The sequence below is a fragment of the Euwallacea fornicatus genome, chromosome 1 (genome assembly GCF_040115645.1).
Source record: "Euwallacea fornicatus isolate EFF26 chromosome 1, ASM4011564v1, whole genome shotgun sequence".
NCBI lineage: Eukaryota > Metazoa > Arthropoda > Insecta > Coleoptera > Curculionidae > Euwallacea > Euwallacea fornicatus.
Window position 1 is genome coordinate 1,761,577 of NC_089541.1, and position 16,888 is coordinate 1,778,464.

At 34.7% G+C, this 16,888-nt stretch overlaps 6 protein-coding genes across 8 annotated transcripts in view; 3 read left to right on the top strand and 3 right to left on the bottom strand.

The window, feature by feature from the left end:
* Positions 1 to 150: 150 nt before the first annotated feature.
* LOC136340477 (uncharacterized) lies at positions 151 to 3,353 on the top strand. The gene is made up of 3 exons (XM_066284615.1): positions 151 to 2,041; positions 2,098 to 2,205; positions 2,264 to 3,353. Exons 1-3 carry the CDS (start codon positions 347 to 349, stop codon positions 2,339 to 2,341), a joined length of 1,881 nt encoding a protein of 626 aa, XP_066140712.1. The 5' UTR covers positions 151 to 346; the 3' UTR covers positions 2,342 to 3,353.
* A 549-nt stretch (positions 3,354 to 3,902) lies between these two features.
* shrb (charged multivesicular body protein shrub) lies at positions 3,903 to 5,797 on the bottom strand. The gene is made up of 5 exons (XM_066284706.1): positions 5,511 to 5,797; positions 5,246 to 5,423; positions 5,026 to 5,191; positions 4,895 to 4,976; positions 3,903 to 4,839 (listed from the first exon to the last, which is right to left on the bottom strand). The coding sequence occupies exons 1-5, from the start codon at positions 5,686 to 5,688 to the stop codon at positions 4,787 to 4,789; spliced, it is 657 nt and encodes a 218-aa protein (XP_066140803.1). The 5' UTR covers positions 5,689 to 5,797; the 3' UTR covers positions 3,903 to 4,786.
* An 806-nt stretch (positions 5,798 to 6,603) lies between these two features.
* Positions 6,604 to 7,843, top strand: galla-1 (cytosolic iron-sulfur assembly component galla-1). Its single transcript, XM_066302576.1, has 5 exons — positions 6,604 to 6,942; positions 7,102 to 7,173; positions 7,223 to 7,302; positions 7,358 to 7,541; positions 7,597 to 7,843. The coding sequence occupies exons 1-5, from the start codon at positions 6,903 to 6,905 to the stop codon at positions 7,692 to 7,694; spliced, it is 474 nt and encodes a 157-aa protein (XP_066158673.1). The 5' UTR covers positions 6,604 to 6,902; the 3' UTR covers positions 7,695 to 7,843.
* A 515-nt stretch (positions 7,844 to 8,358) lies between these two features.
* On the bottom strand, positions 8,359 to 9,415 carry Apf (purine phosphoribosyltransferase family protein Apf). Its single transcript, XM_066302590.1, has 2 exons — positions 9,040 to 9,415; positions 8,359 to 8,979 (listed from the first exon to the last, which is right to left on the bottom strand). The coding sequence occupies exons 1-2, from the start codon at positions 9,149 to 9,151 to the stop codon at positions 8,660 to 8,662; spliced, it is 432 nt and encodes a 143-aa protein (XP_066158687.1). The 5' UTR covers positions 9,152 to 9,415; the 3' UTR covers positions 8,359 to 8,659.
* Positions 9,416 to 9,438: 23 nt separating this feature from the next.
* On the bottom strand, positions 9,439 to 9,893 carry Pdrg1 (Pdrg1 prefoldin-like subunit). The gene is made up of 2 exons (XM_066290181.1): positions 9,653 to 9,893; positions 9,439 to 9,605 (listed from the first exon to the last, which is right to left on the bottom strand). Exons 1-2 carry the CDS (start codon positions 9,891 to 9,893, stop codon positions 9,439 to 9,441), a joined length of 408 nt encoding a protein of 135 aa, XP_066146278.1.
* A 1,125-nt stretch (positions 9,894 to 11,018) lies between these two features.
* The window catches only part of da (daughterless), a 29,437-nt gene continuing 23,567 nt past the window's right edge, over positions 11,019 to 16,888 (top strand). For all 3 annotated transcript variants that reach the window (XM_066282635.1, XM_066282625.1, XM_066282644.1), the window contains exons 1-3: positions 11,019 to 11,143; positions 14,768 to 14,817; positions 14,877 to 15,134. In XM_066282635.1, the coding sequence (XP_066138732.1) occupies positions 11,059 to 11,143; positions 14,768 to 14,817; positions 14,877 to 15,134 (393 nt within the window). In that variant the 5' untranslated portion in view covers positions 11,019 to 11,058. The remainder of the gene's footprint in view (positions 11,144 to 14,767; positions 14,818 to 14,876; positions 15,135 to 16,888) is intronic.

The window sequence follows — 16,888 nt, forward strand, 5'->3', positions numbered from 1 at the left end:
ATTAATTTTACAATTTTTTTGTAATTTTCATAGTCACTTACACATGCATTATAAAAATTAATATTCCTAAAAACTCGTGAGTTACACCCGCTATTCCAAATTCGTAAACACGTAAACGGTGACAATAGAAAACTGACAGATATCAATGCTTTCAAATTGACTTTTATCAACACTACTTGATAGTTCGATTTAAATCGCTAATAATAACAAATGTTCCTAAATCCCGATTTCCCCGCAAAATTTCAATAGGATCTCAATATTTTTGAATTTTAATTTGAGCATTATAACAAGAATTTCATACTGTTTAAACTTACTTAACGTTGCAAATGTAGCGGTATTCCGAAAAATGATTACCCAGTTTCGGAGAGGACCTCTTGTTAATAAAACCAATATTCGTGTAATGGAAGTTCAAAAGAATGCCCAAGCAGCTAAAGCCTCTACTAGTCATCAATATCGCCGTGGAAGAAAGAAAATGCAAGCCAGAACAACCCCTGTTAAGGTACAAGTTAACAAAAGGGCTGTAACGAAAAAACAAGTCCACATGAAATATAAATCTGAATCTCAACATGATACTCCCACCAAAAAGGTGCACAACCTAAGAGTACTGATACCCAAGACTTATGTTGAAGAAGAGTCAATAATAAAGAGCCTCAGTCCAAAAAAGGAACATGTCCCTATTTACAGGCAGAAGTTGCCTGAAGACACCAAAAAAGATGCTAAGGATTTGTATGAATTTAGCGATTCAAGTCCGTTGCAAAAAGGGAATAAACAAACTCATAGATCTTCCATAGGGTTTGATAAGGATACATATGAGATTCTCAAAAAGATTGAGCAAAAGGAGGCTAAAGCTGCTGCTCAAAAGAAAAGAAAGGTTGTTAAAAAGAAAGTGAATAAAAAAGCTTATGAAGATATTGTTTCAAATATTGTTAAAAATGTGTCTAACAAGATTCTGCAGAGACATGACATGATAAAAGATACTTCCAGTTCCAAAGTCCCAATACATAGGACTCCAGTGTGTACAGATCAAATATTGACAAATACTCCCATCTCTGGCTCCTTAACTAGCTCTAATTTAAATGAAAAAATCACCATTGAAAAACCAATTGTAAATAATTCCCTAGAGACTACAAAAACAAGCACTGACAATTGTTTCGCTAAGCATAGCACTCCAATTCACAAAAAGAAATCAATAACAAGTATTCCTAACTGTGACCCTTTACTTCCTAGTTTTAATATAAAGAATGTATTCACCACTGAAAACTCCATTGTCAATAATTTGACAGACACTTTAGATGCAACCATTAACAATTGTTTCGGCTTTGATGCTCCTGCAAAAACCCCAATAAAGATACTGAGCAATATCCTCTTGAACAATGAATCTCCAATTGATTTTGTCACTAGACACCCCAATGCCAACAGTACTTTGGTGGAATGCATATCTAGCCCTTGGAGAGTTAACTGTGGCAATATCAAGCATAACCCCCACTTTTTAAGCCTCAAGCACAATGCATTACCTTGCATCAGCCAGGAGTCTGTATTGGAACACACCTTTGTGGAGAAATTCAAGAATGTATCTCCAAAAATAATTTTAAAGAAGAGCCCTCAGAAAAAAACTTTACATCAACAGAGTATACTTGATTTTATTGATAGTAATGTAGATAAAGAGAATGAAGCAGTACAAGGTTCTTTATATGACTATGAGGCTTTCAATAGTCCTGTGAAACGTGGCTCTTCCAGAAAATATTTAGGAGATTTAACAAATATTTCAAACAAAGAATTGTATTTTGGGTTTGATGAGAGTGGTGATGTGAATGAGGTTGCAAATAATGGGCAGGTTGGCCCTTGCAGGTTTGATGTGTCCAAGCTGAAGAGGTATAAGAAGAAGGTACAGAAAAATGTCAGTTTTAATGAGGAAAATGAAAAAGAGGTAGTAATGGATGGGAGTATATCAGTAATAGAGAATTCTGCTGAAGATGCGGTTGAAGATTGTGTTGGGGAAGTGAATTTATTTGAGGATCCTGAAGAGATGTTGACCAATATGGTAAGTAGTGTGACCTAAACTATGTCGTAATCTCACGTAAAACGCTTTAATTTCAGTCGCCGCCTCATGAAATGAGTAAGAGGAGAAAGAGACTAAACTCCTCAGATTTAGACCAGACAGATTGGGAAAGAAAGAAGAGGAAGGTAAAAAAAACTAAAGTGGACGTACGTTTGAAGTTTTCTTTAAGTATTCCATGTAGGTGAAGTAAAAAGTGTTTTGCAGGTTGAAGAAGAGGCCTGGGTTTCAGAATTTAATAAAATGTGCGACGAAGTCCAGAACCACGAATTGGAATTCGAATAAAGAAAAACTGTTTGCATTCCAGGTGAATTTTGGTGGGGGAAAATGTGAAGTGAACGCATATTTTTAACCAGTAAAATTAAGTGTCAGCTGCTATTGTATACGCAGTAGATCAAGTACAACAGTAACATTTCATAGCTCTCAGGCAAAGTTGCCATATTTTTTAATGCCATATATATTTTAAAATACTCTCCAGATTTCGTCCCCAATAATTAACTAAGTATAACTTAGAATACCGGTATCACTAGTTCAAGTGGATACATAGATGTGCTAGTGGAAGAAGGACCGCATAAGGTTTAGTATGCCTCCAACAAAGACGAACGAAGAGTTGCAAGGCTACCGGCTGATGTAAACAGCCAGTCCAGTATTTCTAGATATCTTACCTCTTCGAAAAATTTACCAATATAGGTCTTAGTGATCGATTAATCGTTTTTTTTTTGTTTATTTACCTTGCTACTTTATGGTCTGGTATTTTTTTAAACTTCCATTGCCATGAAAGCAGCTATATCGATACTAAACTAAACATTAAAGTGAGACTCCAGCTGGATTGAATGCCCACTTCGTTATTGGTCTTTTTCGGAAACATATTAAACCTTATGCGGTCCTTCTCTCATTTGCATAATCGCATGTTTCCTCTTGAACTGATGATACCTGTACAGGATCAAATAATGGTTGCATCATCTTTTTGTATGGATTTTTCATAGTCCTTTTCTTACAATGTATTAAATCTGACCTGCGTAGATCTTTATTAACAAATTCGTTATATTTTATGTTTTTTTTTTGCTTGGTAGAGTCTTTATAGTAATTTATGCTATGTTTTAGGTAAGACCATGTTTTCCATTATGGCTTATTTACATTTTATTTTTATCTTTTAAATATAATCATAGATAAAGTGACATACAATAATGCTCTAAAAAACGATTTTTTGGAAAAAAATTAATTTCTTAAAGATCTTGGTTTAATGTAAAAAATGTAATAAAATTTATAATTTTTAAATAAAAACTTTCAAAACTGCTGTCCTGTCTATGCTTCACTGTTGGTATAATATACTCTGGATGAAATATTGCATTGTGTGTTTCAATTGAAGATTTTACATCGAGATAATCCGTGTTCCCCCTCTTCAACTGCGTAATTTAAATTTTGTCTTACAAAGGCAAGTCAGCCAAGCCGGTTTTTTCTGGAAGCAAAGGTTTCTTAGCTAGGTGTTTATTATATAGTTTTGTGCTTGAGCAATCAGTATTAAACAATCGTTCAATAAACCTCCAAATTAGGAATTCAACAATTGTTATCAGGGCATATATCTATGAGTCACACACATTCTTTTATTTGTGTTAATACAAAATGCAGTTTTTTGTTACACTATTTGTGGGCAAAATAAATCATATGGAAATGGTAGTCACAATGTTTCCTTGTGGCTTAATATACTTAAAAAATTTCTTTTCCCACATGAGTTATTTACTTTGATTCAACAGTGTGTATTGTGTAAAACGATCGTATTAGATGACTGCTTTTTTAACATTAAGTTGGATTGGACTTAGTTCTTTAAAAAGGACTAGAATGAATGTATTCTTATATAAATATATTATTTAATTTTACCAAATACTCTAGTTCTACCCTAATGTTGTTATATATAAACAAAATTCCTTAAAACTAAGAAATAGTAAAAATTAACACCCGATTTCGCTTATCTTTTTCTATTGAAATTACTGATTTGCAGGATGTTTCTTAAACATACCGAGCAAAATGAAAAGAACAGCCTTTGCGTCAAAATAAGAAGAGTTTTAATCTTTTTAAAAATACTTAATTCAACCTATTGCAAATTTTCACCATTTAATAATAAAAGAGTATGTCTTTTAGATATATCAGAGTTTATCCTGAAAATTTCATGGCATGTTCACTGTACACAGGGTAGATTTTAGCTATTTTAACAATATTTAAGTTCGTTTCCTAGTTTAAATTTAAAATTCACATTTAATATAAGACAAGAAATTATAATGAATGGAATAAAATCTTAAAAACCTACAACTGTTTAAAATGATCACCAACTATAATACATCTTTTAAGTGACTGTTGAACACTTTCAAAAGGTCCTGCGTTGTTTCTCTTAATATTCTGTATTCTTTAATGAATCCGGACAAATGTTGAAAAAACTATTTTTTTCATTTTTTTGATTAGAGAAATATCCCTCAAAATTTACGCCCTATGTTTAGGAAACACCCTATATATATCAAAGGTAGGTACAGAAAATCAATGTAACTCATCATGTTAAAATGACAAAAGAAGTCAATTTGGAAGTAATTTTATGTTCTTTCAATTTCATCTTTAAAATGACTTCAACCACTGAAAAGAATCGCTAAGTTTGACTTGTTAAGCTTAGATTATTAAAGTGTTTTATTACATTAACAATTTCATAAAAACGTTAAAGCCAAGACAGATCAAAATTGATTTTTATAAGGCCCAGTTCTCTAACTCTTTCAGATCATCATGATCCTCGACTTTTTCTAAAAGAAAAAAGAAGGGAAAATTCTAATTTATGACAAAACAAAAGAGACTTACTTGCAGGCTTCTTGACCTTCTCTCCTTCATCCACAGTGGGAAGATCTGGAAGTTTGGTCGGTCCAGGGACATCAATAAGACCCTAACAAAATTATTGTCAAATAGAAAATAAAAAACTTACAAAAACACACCTTTTTGAGCTCTTCTTCCTCCAATTCTTCAAGCTGCTTCATCAACTCGTCCTCATCAACGTCCTCACCGAAGCCTACAGGATTACTAATAGCATTTGAGATCTCACTAGCTATATCATGTTGTTCAGCGATATCATCCATAATATCGTGGACATTGTCAATATCCCTATAATGACCAACTATTGACGACTATTGAACCTCACAAAGAAGGAAAATATACAAATTCTTATGGGCATTCTTAAGAGCTGCAGCAGCATCCTTCATGGATATTAGGACAGCAGCATTAGTATTGGCACCTTCCAAAGCATCTTTTTGGAGCTCTAAGGTGGTCAGAGTGCCATCCACTTGTTGTAAGACTTTCTCTAATCGTTTTTTCCTTTTTAGGGCCTGCAGAGCCACTATATAGTGAAATGATAAAGATTATTTTTATCATTGAGTTATATTCGCGGAAAATCGTTAAAACACTGGGACTGTTTTGTACTTACATCTTCTGTTTTTGGAGGAATTTTGCTTTGCGGTTAAATAACAATCGTCGATTTGTTTTTCTAAATACTCTTGTTTTTTGGTGAGCAAATCCTGAGTTTCGCGCAGCTTCTGGATGGCATCACTAGTTGATGGGGGCTCCTCCTTTTTGCCACCGAACAGTTTACCGAAAAAAGACATTTTTGCACTTCAAAATGCAGAAAATTGTGTTTTAGTTGTGGAGAAAAATAGGTATGAGTCAGAATTAGTGGTAATTTTTCTAGATAATAGTTTTGACAAGTTTACAATCTGTGACGGAGCTAGCAGGGCGATGAGCTGTCATCCGTCAGGCCATGACAGCGCGACGTGCCCTAGGGTGTTCGAAAAATCGGCGGGAAAACTTTCCTCCAGAACTTCCTGTAGGATGTTCCTGAACGTTCTGCCAGATGGAATAAAAGACCGTGGTCAACAATCACACACACACATATACTCTCTTTTTTTCGTCAAGATGAAACCTGGTTCCGACCGCCTAACTCCCACAATCACTTGGTGGGCATACTCAAACATTTCATATTTAGTCATAAGTTTATTGTGTACTATTTAAATATACATATTTACAAGTACCTAAAACTATTCTACATCCTGAAGACAATCTAAAGTCGGACAGCGAAAACACTACAACCGTTAACCAGACAATTACTTATCGCGCTGCTAGCTCCGCCATAAATCTTCAATTGACACTTTCGACATTATACAGACCATTGTTGACAGATATATATATGTATAAATAAAAATTAAGATTTGAGATTTGGCAATGCCGAGTGTAACGCTATTGAATGGTACTTTCCGGAATATTTTCATTTACATTAATAATTCATAAATCGAATCGAATATAAAGTTGTTTTTAAGACATATTTCAGTCCCATGATGGTCATTTCGAAACTTTAAAAAACCAAGAGTAGTTTTGCATTTTAGAAAATGCGAGAAAATGAATTATTAAATTCCGTCTCGATTTCCATGTTGCCACATTTCTAGCAGGGAAAAACGGATTATATTAATCAAAAATTTCACTGCGACGTTGCCACTGTTTTCACGTCTTCGAAAACCTCCCTAAATCTAGTGACTTTCTTAGGTAACCTTCCGAATGTGACCTTTCGAACTTAATTGAAAAAGTATTTTTCTAATTTGCAATGTTATATCATTGTAATTGTAATTTTTAACAGCAACATATTCTAATTGTTTTTACCAGTGAATGCATCAAATGCTGCTAGAATATTTCTCGGTGTGCAAAGTTATTGATAAGTAGGTCTTATCGATATTTGTTTACTGTTGTTGCACGCGGCTTTTGCACCCAGTAAATAAAGCAAATTTCCTCGTTTCGTGATGTGGTCACTTACTTTCGATATTTGAAAGAAATGCCTGAGGACTGTGACCCCGACGAGGACCAATTTGAAGGTTAGTTCCAAAACATGTCAAATCAAACAGCTGACTAATGTTTACCTTTGACCCAAATATAATGAGCTAAAGCTCCTTTTGAATTATTGTATAATTGTATTTTTTCTCAGTATTATTAGTTAATTGTCAATATGCTTTTGTCTTTTTTCCGGAAAAAAGTGGGCCTCCTTAAGGATAACAAAGAGGAAGAGGAGCCCAAGAGCAGTGAAGAAATAAAGGATATGGTATTTGGTAAGAGAGCTTTAAATCTATTTCAACATGAAAAACATGCACTCTTCAGATCTATTACGAAACATTAGGGATCCGGAAAAGCCTCAATCACTGGAGGAACTCAATGTAATCTATGAAGAGGGAATATTTGTAAGTAATCTATAAAAATCATTCAAAACTAACACTTTTAGCAATTTTGTTTAAGATTAAACAACCTACAGCAGCTAAAATTAATGTAGTTAGAGTTGAATTTAACCCGACGGTGCCTCATTGCTCTCTTGCGACGTTAATCGGACTTTGCATTAGGATTAAACTGGAGCGTGAGATGCCTTTTCCCATAAAATTAGATATATTTATTAAGGACGGAGCTCACACAACTGAACATGAAAGTGAGGTGTCCTCTATATTGTATGATGAAAGAAGAATTTACATTGAATATTTCAGTAAACAAACAAATAAATGACAAAGAGAGGATAGCAGCTGCAATGGAGAATCCAAATTTGAGGGAAATAGTGGAAACATGTATTAAAGAGGAAGACTGAAGAAAAATATTTTTTACTATAATCAATCTATTAAAAATATATTATAGGTGTGGGTGTATGAGAATTTTAACTTATACAACTTATTTTTCTGAAAACCATCACTAAAAAATAAACAGAATGTTAAAAAAACCTCTCCCAGTTTGTTTCTCTGCTTGGTTCAAACAATATTTCTAAATTATTTAAATAAATTTACACAAAAAACCACTTTATAATTTTAATTCTTAATCTGACTGGATAATATCACTTAAAATGCTTTTGAAACAACTCTCTGAAGAAAATATTCAATATCTTTTTAAATTATATCAGTATTGTCCAAAGATATAGAGATGATTTATTGAAAGTCTATCTAAAAAAATACCTATTTAAATTATGGACTTACCGTATTGGTTATTAATAGGTTGGAAAATTGAAAATCACAGATAAAGACTGATTTTATTAAAAAATAGTCTCCCCTAATTTTACGTTGCTTTTGTGTTTATTCAAATATGTCTTGATTTCGTAAAATCTGCCTGAAAAAGAAGTTGAAAAAAAACTTCAGTGGATCACATAATCGAAAAGTCACAAGAAACTGAAACTCTTATTATGCAGGAACATGAAAGCTTGAAAAAGACCCTGTAACAAATTGATCAGACTCTCATTAGCCTGAAAGGGCAATGAAACGCAATTGAGAGCATCAAAACTAATATAATGGTTGTAGATTCAATGAAAATGGCAAGAAAGATGTTGAATTGGCAAAAGCTAAATTCTCTTATTGAAGACCAAAATAACAAGATTGAATTTAAATCTAACAATTTCAGACCAGTTTGATGATTTTTATAGCTGGAAAGGGAAGTTTAAATGTGCCAAGTAAGCTCCCATCAGTGCCTGCAAATAAGGTAGTGGTGATACCAATTATAGAAAATCACAAGGAAAAATATGATATCAAAGAGTAATAAAAAATTATGTTGATAAAATGCGAATCGATATTAAAAATGTTTGTCTTTAATCAAATATCCCTCATAATCACGAAAAAGTTTTTGCATTTCTTCAAACTTAGCAATTTCACAGGCCTCCTCCAATGGCAGCCACTTATAATCTTTATGTTCATGAGACAATTTCACGTTTGCATCAGGGTTTGTCAACTCTGCAAGCCAATAATGCACAACTTTGGCTTTTCCCTTAACAGGGTAATTAAGGGTCTTCTTAGTATCCTCAAAAACTTTAATATCAGACTTAATAAGCCCTGATTCTTCTTCAGTTTCTCGGTAAGCCGTTTCCAAATCGCTTTCTCCTGGATCTACGTGGCCTATTTGTTTAATAGGGCTATTAAAATTTTCAAAATGGAAAAGACCATTAATATAGTTACCTTTTGGAGGAGTCCAGTGGTGAATGCCATAGGAGGTTTGCAACAGGAGATATTCTATATGATTTGAAACGCGGCGATAAATTACAAAACCTGTAGCTACTTTAGGGGTCATAATAAATTTATACAGCTTATTTAGTTCTTATTTATAGTTAATTTACAAAAACGAACAACAAAGTGCGGTTAGAAAGTCACTGTCAAGAAATTAAAGATAGACATACTGGAATATGACTAACTTTTTTTATTTCATGAATTGGACAAAGAAAAGGCTACATAATAAGGTTTTTTATTTAACCATCAGAATCTCATAATGACATCATAAGATTATTCTTTCACTCAGAGAAAAAAAGGAATATATGACAAAATTTATAAGTTTCCTTTTGAAGTAGGCCACTCCAACAACTATGCACTTCCGAATCCTTTATGCAACGCTTTGGCCTCAGCAACTGAAATGGGTTTCAAAGCAAACCCCTCTAACCTAGGCTCATGTTCCAAATCTCTCAATTTATGCACATTTTCTTTAATCTGCTTATGAAGATCACTTAAATCTTCCTCCGTTTTAGCTATCTCTAAACATTACAAATCACACAAAAAAGGCCTAGTTATAAGCACTCACCTTTGCGAAGTATGGCCTTACACTCTTCAGTTGACTGTTCAATATAAACAGACCCTATTTGTATCCAAGTGGTGCGGTCACAAATGTGTTCTAGGGCTCGTAGCCCTTCTCGATACTTGTTTTGGGCATTGGCAATTTCTAGTTTGTTATGTTTCAAAGAAAGGAGCTCTTGAGCTACGGTTTCAACTTCTCGTAGGTAGGTGAAGGATTTCTGTTGTTCTATGCTAGGGGATTGTGTCATTTTCATGAGCGATTTGTAATTTTTTAATATTTAAAAGATATATTGTTTTATGAGGATTTAAGGAAATTGTTTAGTGTGGGTTTTGCGCAGGGGCATATTAATAAATTATACAGGATGTAGAGGAGAATTTTCAGAGCTTTTTGTTGGTAAACATCGGGTAAATTAATAAAAATAACACAGGAATTTACACCGAACAGTAATTTAATTAAAAAAAGTTGAGGTTATGAAGTTACAAAAAACAGGAATAATCAATGTTAAGCATTTAATATGTTACGTCACGAAGACACCACGACGACCATTAATACTGTTTTCAAGAATAAATCTTAAAGTTAAATAATATTTTTGAGTCTGTTTCAGTACATTTTTAATGAAAACATTAATCTTATAAGATAAAATTAAAACTCACCTACAAGCAAAAATAAATAACACATGAATTGTGATCTAAAACCATATTATTTCATAAAAACCTTTTGTCGCAACGTAAAGCGTAAATTAAATTATAAATACTATGAAATTTACAGAAAAATTCTTATCTTTCAGCATGATCAGCTTAAAAATTTGAACTATACTTGAATATAAGAGTATTTTTTCAAAAAGGTGCCATTTAAATCATCTAAATTATTAAAGTCGTGAATCCTGATGACGTCAGAATCGGTTCGTTTTTTACATTTAATTTATACATTGCATAAAAGAGGCCGCCACTTAGGCGCTTATTTGTATCAAAATTTTCATATTAAAATGTAAAAAAATAGCTTCTAAATTATTGTGTACTGCTTTCAACCATATTTACAGAAGCTCTGGAAGTAAATTTCATATAACTTGTTGATTTAAATTGATGTTTCAGCCTAGTATGCCTTAATTTGCTTATTCCAATATTACAACTTTTAACAAATTTAAAAACTGATCAAAATCTGTGAGTTCGTTGCCTTTTTTGTATTTCCAGCTCTCATTTTAAATAGAAATTTACAAATTTATATATTTTTTTATGTTTTATACTTAAAGTTAGTATTCAAAATCATAAAATGTATGAGTAATTTACTGAAAATGTCTGAAAAGTATGCTTTTTTTTAAACTCCCCGCGATGCATCTGACGGGTAACCGCCGATTGGTTGTCTTTGGTGGTTGTTCTTGTCAAGTTGTCAGAAGTCTCTAGTAGTGTCCCAAAATGGCTGCCAGTGATGATGAACCTATGCAACATTTGTACGAAGTTTTTACCACTTGCTTTAACAAAATAGCCAACAAAGCACCAGGTAGGTAAACTAAAGACCCGTAGTTATTAGTGCAAAGTGAAAACGGGGCCCTTAACGGCGTCCCTCGCGCGTAATCCGACCGCGAAGTGGCGCTGTTGACAACAAGCGTGCGACCAAAAACATACCAATAAAGCCTGTGCGAAGGGCTGGTTCGAGGCAAGAGGTGATTCAGTGCCCTACACAGGGCCCCAAACGGCAGTTACACGTCCCATTTTAGTGAAAAATTCCGCGAAAGAGTATTTGCCCCTCTCGAATTCGACGGGCCTTATTGTCCCTTGTCTCATCTTAAATGCATGGCCCAAAAGAGATGAGATTTCTTTATGTGTGTGTACGGTATGTGTTGCAGCAGCTTTTATTTTTCTGTATATGGGAGGTTTTCGTTTTCAACAGTTTTTGGTGAGGATTCCAGCAGGTTTGTCCAAAATTGTTAGTAAACACTGCAAGGGGACCTGCAGTTTCAAGCAGGTTCTAATGTTATTGTTTATTGTTATGGAAAAATGTAAATGTCAAAGGGAGATCAGAGTAGGGAGGCACCAGAGGTCTGGTTTTGATTGTCTAAAGTTTCTGGACCTGAGTCACTGATTTTGGCAAATAGAGTTGATTAACTGCTTTGAATTTATGTTTAACACTTTTGCCTTTTTTAAATATGTGTCTTTGGTTCTTTAAGCTAAGGAAAATTAAACAATAGATGTTTTCTTTACTTTCTCAATAACTTAAAAGTAAAGTCAAATCAAAATTCACAATCTTCTCAGTATTAAATATCAACTTTTGAGGTTTTGATGAATTTTTCTCTTCCCTCCTTCATATTGTTTTTTCATGTTTTTTAGTTTTTCCACATAGTTTTTAGTAAACCATGCCCAACTCTTCTTTTTCGTAGACTAGAGCAACTGACCATGGCATCTTGTATTATTTTGCCATCATAAGATTTCTAAAAATCACTGCATTCCCTGGGACAAGTTCTCCTATAAAACATTTTATTTTTCCTTATTTAATAAGTATTGAAAAAAAAATTGTTGCTTATACTCATGTTCAGTTGGTATTACAACTCCTAAAAGAAGCCTTTGTGTCAAGAGTGTTATCTAGATGTTAATCTATTAGTGTGTCAAAAGGGACAGAAATGTGACTCAAACATTAGTAACTAGGTTCAAGGTTGTGTGGACAATGTGGGTTTTTTGATGTTATTCAAGGAACCAAGTTGGATGATTGCAAAGAGTTATTACTACAAAAATTCATACAATTTACATGAAACTCTTTAAGGTTTTTCATAGCTTGAAAAGATATAATTGCCATTTTTAGTGGTAGAGTCAATGAGAGAATATTTTGTCAAAAACTGCATTGCAAGTGTGTCCCTATTTTATTTCATTGTTTGCCTATCTTTGTTAACATTAAAAAAAAAACTCTGCAGATTTTCTAATCTGCTTTAGAGGTCAGTTAATGTAGTTTCCTTTATTAGAAATGTGCATTCTAAATTTTAACTAAATAGCATGAAAATTGGAAAAACTGTAAATAAGAAAAAATTACTTTAACAATCTGTATGTTTGTTGACAGGGTTGAGAGGATTTAAATTAAGGGACTTTTTCCAATTTAATTAAAGATTTAGCCTTGCCAGTAGTTGTTTCTGTTTTTGTCCTCAGACTCATTTCTGTCCAGTTTTGTTGTGATGTTCCTCTGGCACTCCCTGTATAATAATTATAGTGGCTGCTAGGCCCAGCAGTGTTGTGGTATAGACCATACTCTTGGTTCTTTTAACTAGGTACATGTTTTTTAACTCTTTCAGATAATTTTGCCTAGATTACCAGTCATGTTATATCCTTATAGAGTTTTGTGGAGAAATCTATGTATCCATATAGGTAATAGATACGACGACAGGTAATAGATACCAGAACAAGTACGTAATTTAAAAATCTCAGCCTGCTGTTCTTGCGTTAATTCGTCATTTGAACTAACGTTTCTCTGTCAACAAAGAGCCGACATTTGCATATCTTAAGTGCCGTTTTAAAGAAAAATAATTACCAAACAGGGGATTAATGCACCGAAATCTCTTCAGCGGCCAGAGTCCGTTATTCCCAGAAAGAAGGGGTCAGCTTTAAGACGCAATGAATGGAAAGTGGCGCGTGCTGCCTTTATTATTAATGTGGGGCATTGCTACGTTGCCATATGCAACCCCCTAAAATGCAACAAAAATAATTGAACACAACCCAATAAAATGATTTTGTGAAACCATAGTAAATTTCAGGTAAAAAAGCGCTCCCACCCCCTCGTGAGGGGCGAAGGTGAAGCTGTAAAGTGCGGTGGAAGATGAGATGCATCAAAGAGATCGAGAGAGAGCCACCAAAACACCACAGTTTCGGTGATCTTAATCGTCGGAGCCCCGGCGCAGTTGGCCGAGATGGGACAGATGTTTTGGTCGGCGTCTCGGTCGGCCTACTAAATGATTAGCGCCATGTTGCCGGTTTTATTTTTGTGTACCCTCTCACCCCCTCAGACACACCTGACAACTATTGAATTTGAGAATAGAAAAAATAAAAATACCCAGATGGAGAGTTACAATCTTATGTGCTGTTCCAAATTCTCAAAAGTTGGGTGGTACCGAGCAAATGTTTTTTATTTACCCGTGAAAAAATAACGGAAAACGACAGCAGCCAAAATTGGCGTATTAGTTAAGTTAGAAATCTAACAAATGTTAAGTTTGATATCTTGTGTCAATGTTTGCTATGGTGAGATTATAAATTCAACCTACACCTACTAAAATGGGGACGGACATAATGCGATTTAAAGCTTAGAGTGTCTTTTATACCGGTATAGGAATGTTGATCCGAAATCGATAAATGGCGATATCGATCTTTTGTTCACAAAGTTAAGGAGGTTTTTATCTAAATAACTATCAGTATGAATGAGTAAAATTGACCAGTTAATTTTTTTCTAAGAGTGGTAGCTTCTAGATGAATCAAATTCAGAAATTTCCGATTAAAATTAATTTTCGTAATCGACATTTTCGATAAATATGGACAATTTTCGCGTGCCTCAATGAAAAATGACGTCACCTCTCCCTGCCTAATTTGCCATTCGTTAAATTTCTGACCTCGCTCATATGTCAAATTCCGCTACTGTCACTGTTATTTATACAGGGGCAAAAGAATTGATGTCCATGACACCGCTCGATTTTTATTAAGTTGAAAATAGCATTATGTATGAAAGTTCGTGCTTTTATTACTGTCCACTGACCAACATATTATACATGTCATACATGCCATAAATCACCCTCAAGACGTCTTAGCAGAGAGCAATATTATACGGTCCTTTTAGTGCGATGGCATTTCCGCAAGACCGGAGCCCTAATGCCATTTGGTGTGACACTTTTAAGTTGTGCTATGGACCGTGAATGCAGTTACCGTAAGTCTGATGGAGGAGACAAGTTACTTAATAGAAAGAGGACGTTTTGGGCTCCGATGCAGGGCCCCTTGTACTCGACGTGCCCTGCCGGACCAAGATGACCCTTTCTTTTAACGAAACTCTTTCGGAAAGTTTACGGTTCTCTGTTTGTGACATCGGGAATTGTTGTCGAGTATTTGTGGGAAATCATGATTTTAGTGACTCAAATCAAACCCAGAACTTTTGTTTCAGAAAAACCTGGGTTCCAGCCTCCGTATGGAGCCGCAATCGATAACGGAATGGTAAGGCTCTACTTCCTCCTTAAAGTCAATAGTGATGTAACCCTGTAAAATCAATGCAGGCTTACGCATTGAGCCCCACCGGCCCAGTGTACACGGGCCCCGGTGCGAGCCCCACACAAGCGACAGGAGAGCCTTTCGCGGCAGACAGCCCCTTTTTTCCCTTTGGAGCCCGGCCTGGCAGCCGGTTGTCTCCTGCCAAAGCTAAAGGGGCAGGAGGTCCCTCGGGACCCACGGGAGCTGTAGCCAGGGGGCCCAAAGAAGAGCCTCAGCAACCCGCGGCCGCCACTACCCTGGACAGCCAACAGTGGACTGCAGTGGTAAGTTAATTTTTCGATATCATTTAACTGGTAAAGCATCGTTTATTACAAGTAAAAATCAACTACGTACATTGATGAATTTCTCCATGATAATCATTGAAATTTTTCATCTCTCGGAGGGTTTCATTGACGCACAGGAAATCGCGACATTTTTATTAACCTGAAAACTACCGTCAGTGCATTGTTACCATTTCTGAGACTGTCTGTACGGACGCCTCTGACGTTTCGTAGTTAAAGAAAAATTGATTTTTGGGTATTTTGGAGTAATGTGCGCAAACTAGTGTGAAGTTTTCAGTGACGTGCTGAAAAGTGAAAAAGTTTTGGTCGCCAGAAAACGTTGTAATCAAGCTTAGAGTGTGTTGTTGCAATTCTTCAGCCCATCCACCGACATCCCTAATATTTTATATTTAAATAAAATTTGGTTTTTGGCATTTCCAGGTCTAAAACGCTCTGTTTCAATTTAAAAGGTCACTGTTTAGCTACTACACAAATTTAGCTCCTTTAATTTCTAAATATTGAATGTTGTTTTGGCTTGAAGCTAAGGTAGCGCTTCATCGCCTCGAAAATTTTAAAAGGAAATAATATGAAATTAAATTTCCTAAACCATTTTTAAAAAATCTGAAAATTTTAAATGTACATTAATACACTTAAAATCCAGGTTCTTAGCGGCTCTCCAAAAACTGGTATATTTTTTAATATATTGAATTTTCCCAGTAAATGATTCAATTCGTTAAAAACACCCCCGTTTTTTGATCTTTTATTGAAGGTAATTTTATGTTGCCTTAGAGTCTTTAGTAGTTTTTCAGCTCAAAACTGACATTCACAGTGGCGCACGTAGAAGCCGGGCATTTTTAACGACAAAGAGTGAAAACCCCTACAGCTAAAAGCAAATTATTTGAACACCTTGTAGACAGAGCACATGTGTGCCAGATCCGATTGGACATTTTCGATTAGAGAATTTATTGAAAAATATTTACCTGCAAGAATGAGCACCGTGTGTGTATACTACAGGGTGTCCTTGAAATGGCCATGCAAGGCTTAACTAAGAGTAAGGCGTTTTAGACAAGCTCATCTTTATCCAATGTCGCTTCGCTGCAAATGATTTTCAGTAATTTTGGAACAGAGAGCTGTTGTGTAACTTGACGTGTTTTGACATAACGGGGAATTGTTTAACGGGTGGAAATTTTAAAAATAGCGTAAAAGACACTGCCCTAATAATCTTAATTTTTTCCTTGCAACTAACTAACCTTATTGTGAAACATTTTCGCCTTTCATAAAATTTCCCCTAGACGTGGCTTCTCCATAAAAATATTATTTACGATACTTTGCAATTCATTATTGTTATTTAGTTTGAACGGACACATGAAAAAGTTTTAATACGAAATGTCTAACTACTTCGTTTAATTTTTGCAACAAATGTTGAAAATGTTGTCCGTTTTCCTGAATACATAAATAAATTCGTTTTGAAAAATTAATCTATACTTTTGGCATCGTGTCGGGCTTTTTTCAACGTTGCTTTCACAACAATGATGGATCATAACGTATCGTAAATAATTTTTTTTTGTAGAAAAACTGCATACCTGGAGAACGTTTTACAAAAGACAAAAAAGTTTCTAAGCGAAGTCAGCTAATGGTGGAGAAAAAACTTAGTCGTTCCCACAGGGGGTAGAAAATGTATACTTTTATTTACGCACCCCGCGCCATTTTTAATATTTCTACGTGTTAAAAACTGATCCCGCTTACGTCGAAAAACG

Bases quoted from the DNA above. Each gene is read 5' to 3' on its own strand.
- shrb (XM_066284706.1), bottom strand. From the start codon at position 5,688: ATGTCTTTTTTCGGTAAACTGTTCGGTGGCAAAAAGGAGGAGCCCCCA. The intron at 5,424-5,510 runs GTAAGTACAAAA...TTCACTATATAG, and splicing joins TTCCTCCAAAAACAGAAGAT to TGGCTCTGCAGGCCCTAAAA. The intron at 5,192-5,245 runs GTATATTTTCCT...TGGTCATTATAG, and splicing joins AAGAATGCCCATAAGAATTT to GGATATTGACAATGTCCACG.
- galla-1 (XM_066302576.1), top strand. From the start codon at position 6,903: ATGCCTGAGGACTGTGACCCCGACGAGGACCAATTTGAAG. The intron at 6,943-7,101 runs GTTAGTTCCAAA...TCCGGAAAAAAG, and splicing joins CGACGAGGACCAATTTGAAG to TGGGCCTCCTTAAGGATAAC. The intron at 7,542-7,596 runs GTGAGGTGTCCT...TGAATATTTCAG, and splicing joins TCACACAACTGAACATGAAA to TAAACAAACAAATAAATGAC.
- Apf (XM_066302590.1), bottom strand. From the start codon at position 9,151: ATGACCCCTAAAGTAGCTACAGGTTTTGTAATTTATCGCCGCGTTTCA. The intron at 8,980-9,039 runs GTAACTATATTA...TTAAACAAATAG, and splicing joins CCACTGGACTCCTCCAAAAG to GCCACGTAGATCCAGGAGAA.
- LOC136340477 (XM_066284615.1), top strand. From the start codon at position 347: ATGATTACCCAGTTTCGGAGAGGACCTCTTGTTAATAAAACCAATATT. The intron at 2,042-2,097 runs GTAAGTAGTGTG...CTTTAATTTCAG, and splicing joins AAGAGATGTTGACCAATATG to TCGCCGCCTCATGAAATGAG. The intron at 2,206-2,263 runs GTACGTTTGAAG...AGTGTTTTGCAG, and splicing joins TAAAAAAAACTAAAGTGGAC to GTTGAAGAAGAGGCCTGGGT.
- Pdrg1 (XM_066290181.1), bottom strand. From the start codon at position 9,893: ATGACACAATCCCCTAGCATAGAACAACAGAAATCCTTCACCTACCTA. The intron at 9,606-9,652 runs GTGAGTGCTTAT...TGTAATGTTTAG, and splicing joins TAAGGCCATACTTCGCAAAG to AGATAGCTAAAACGGAGGAA.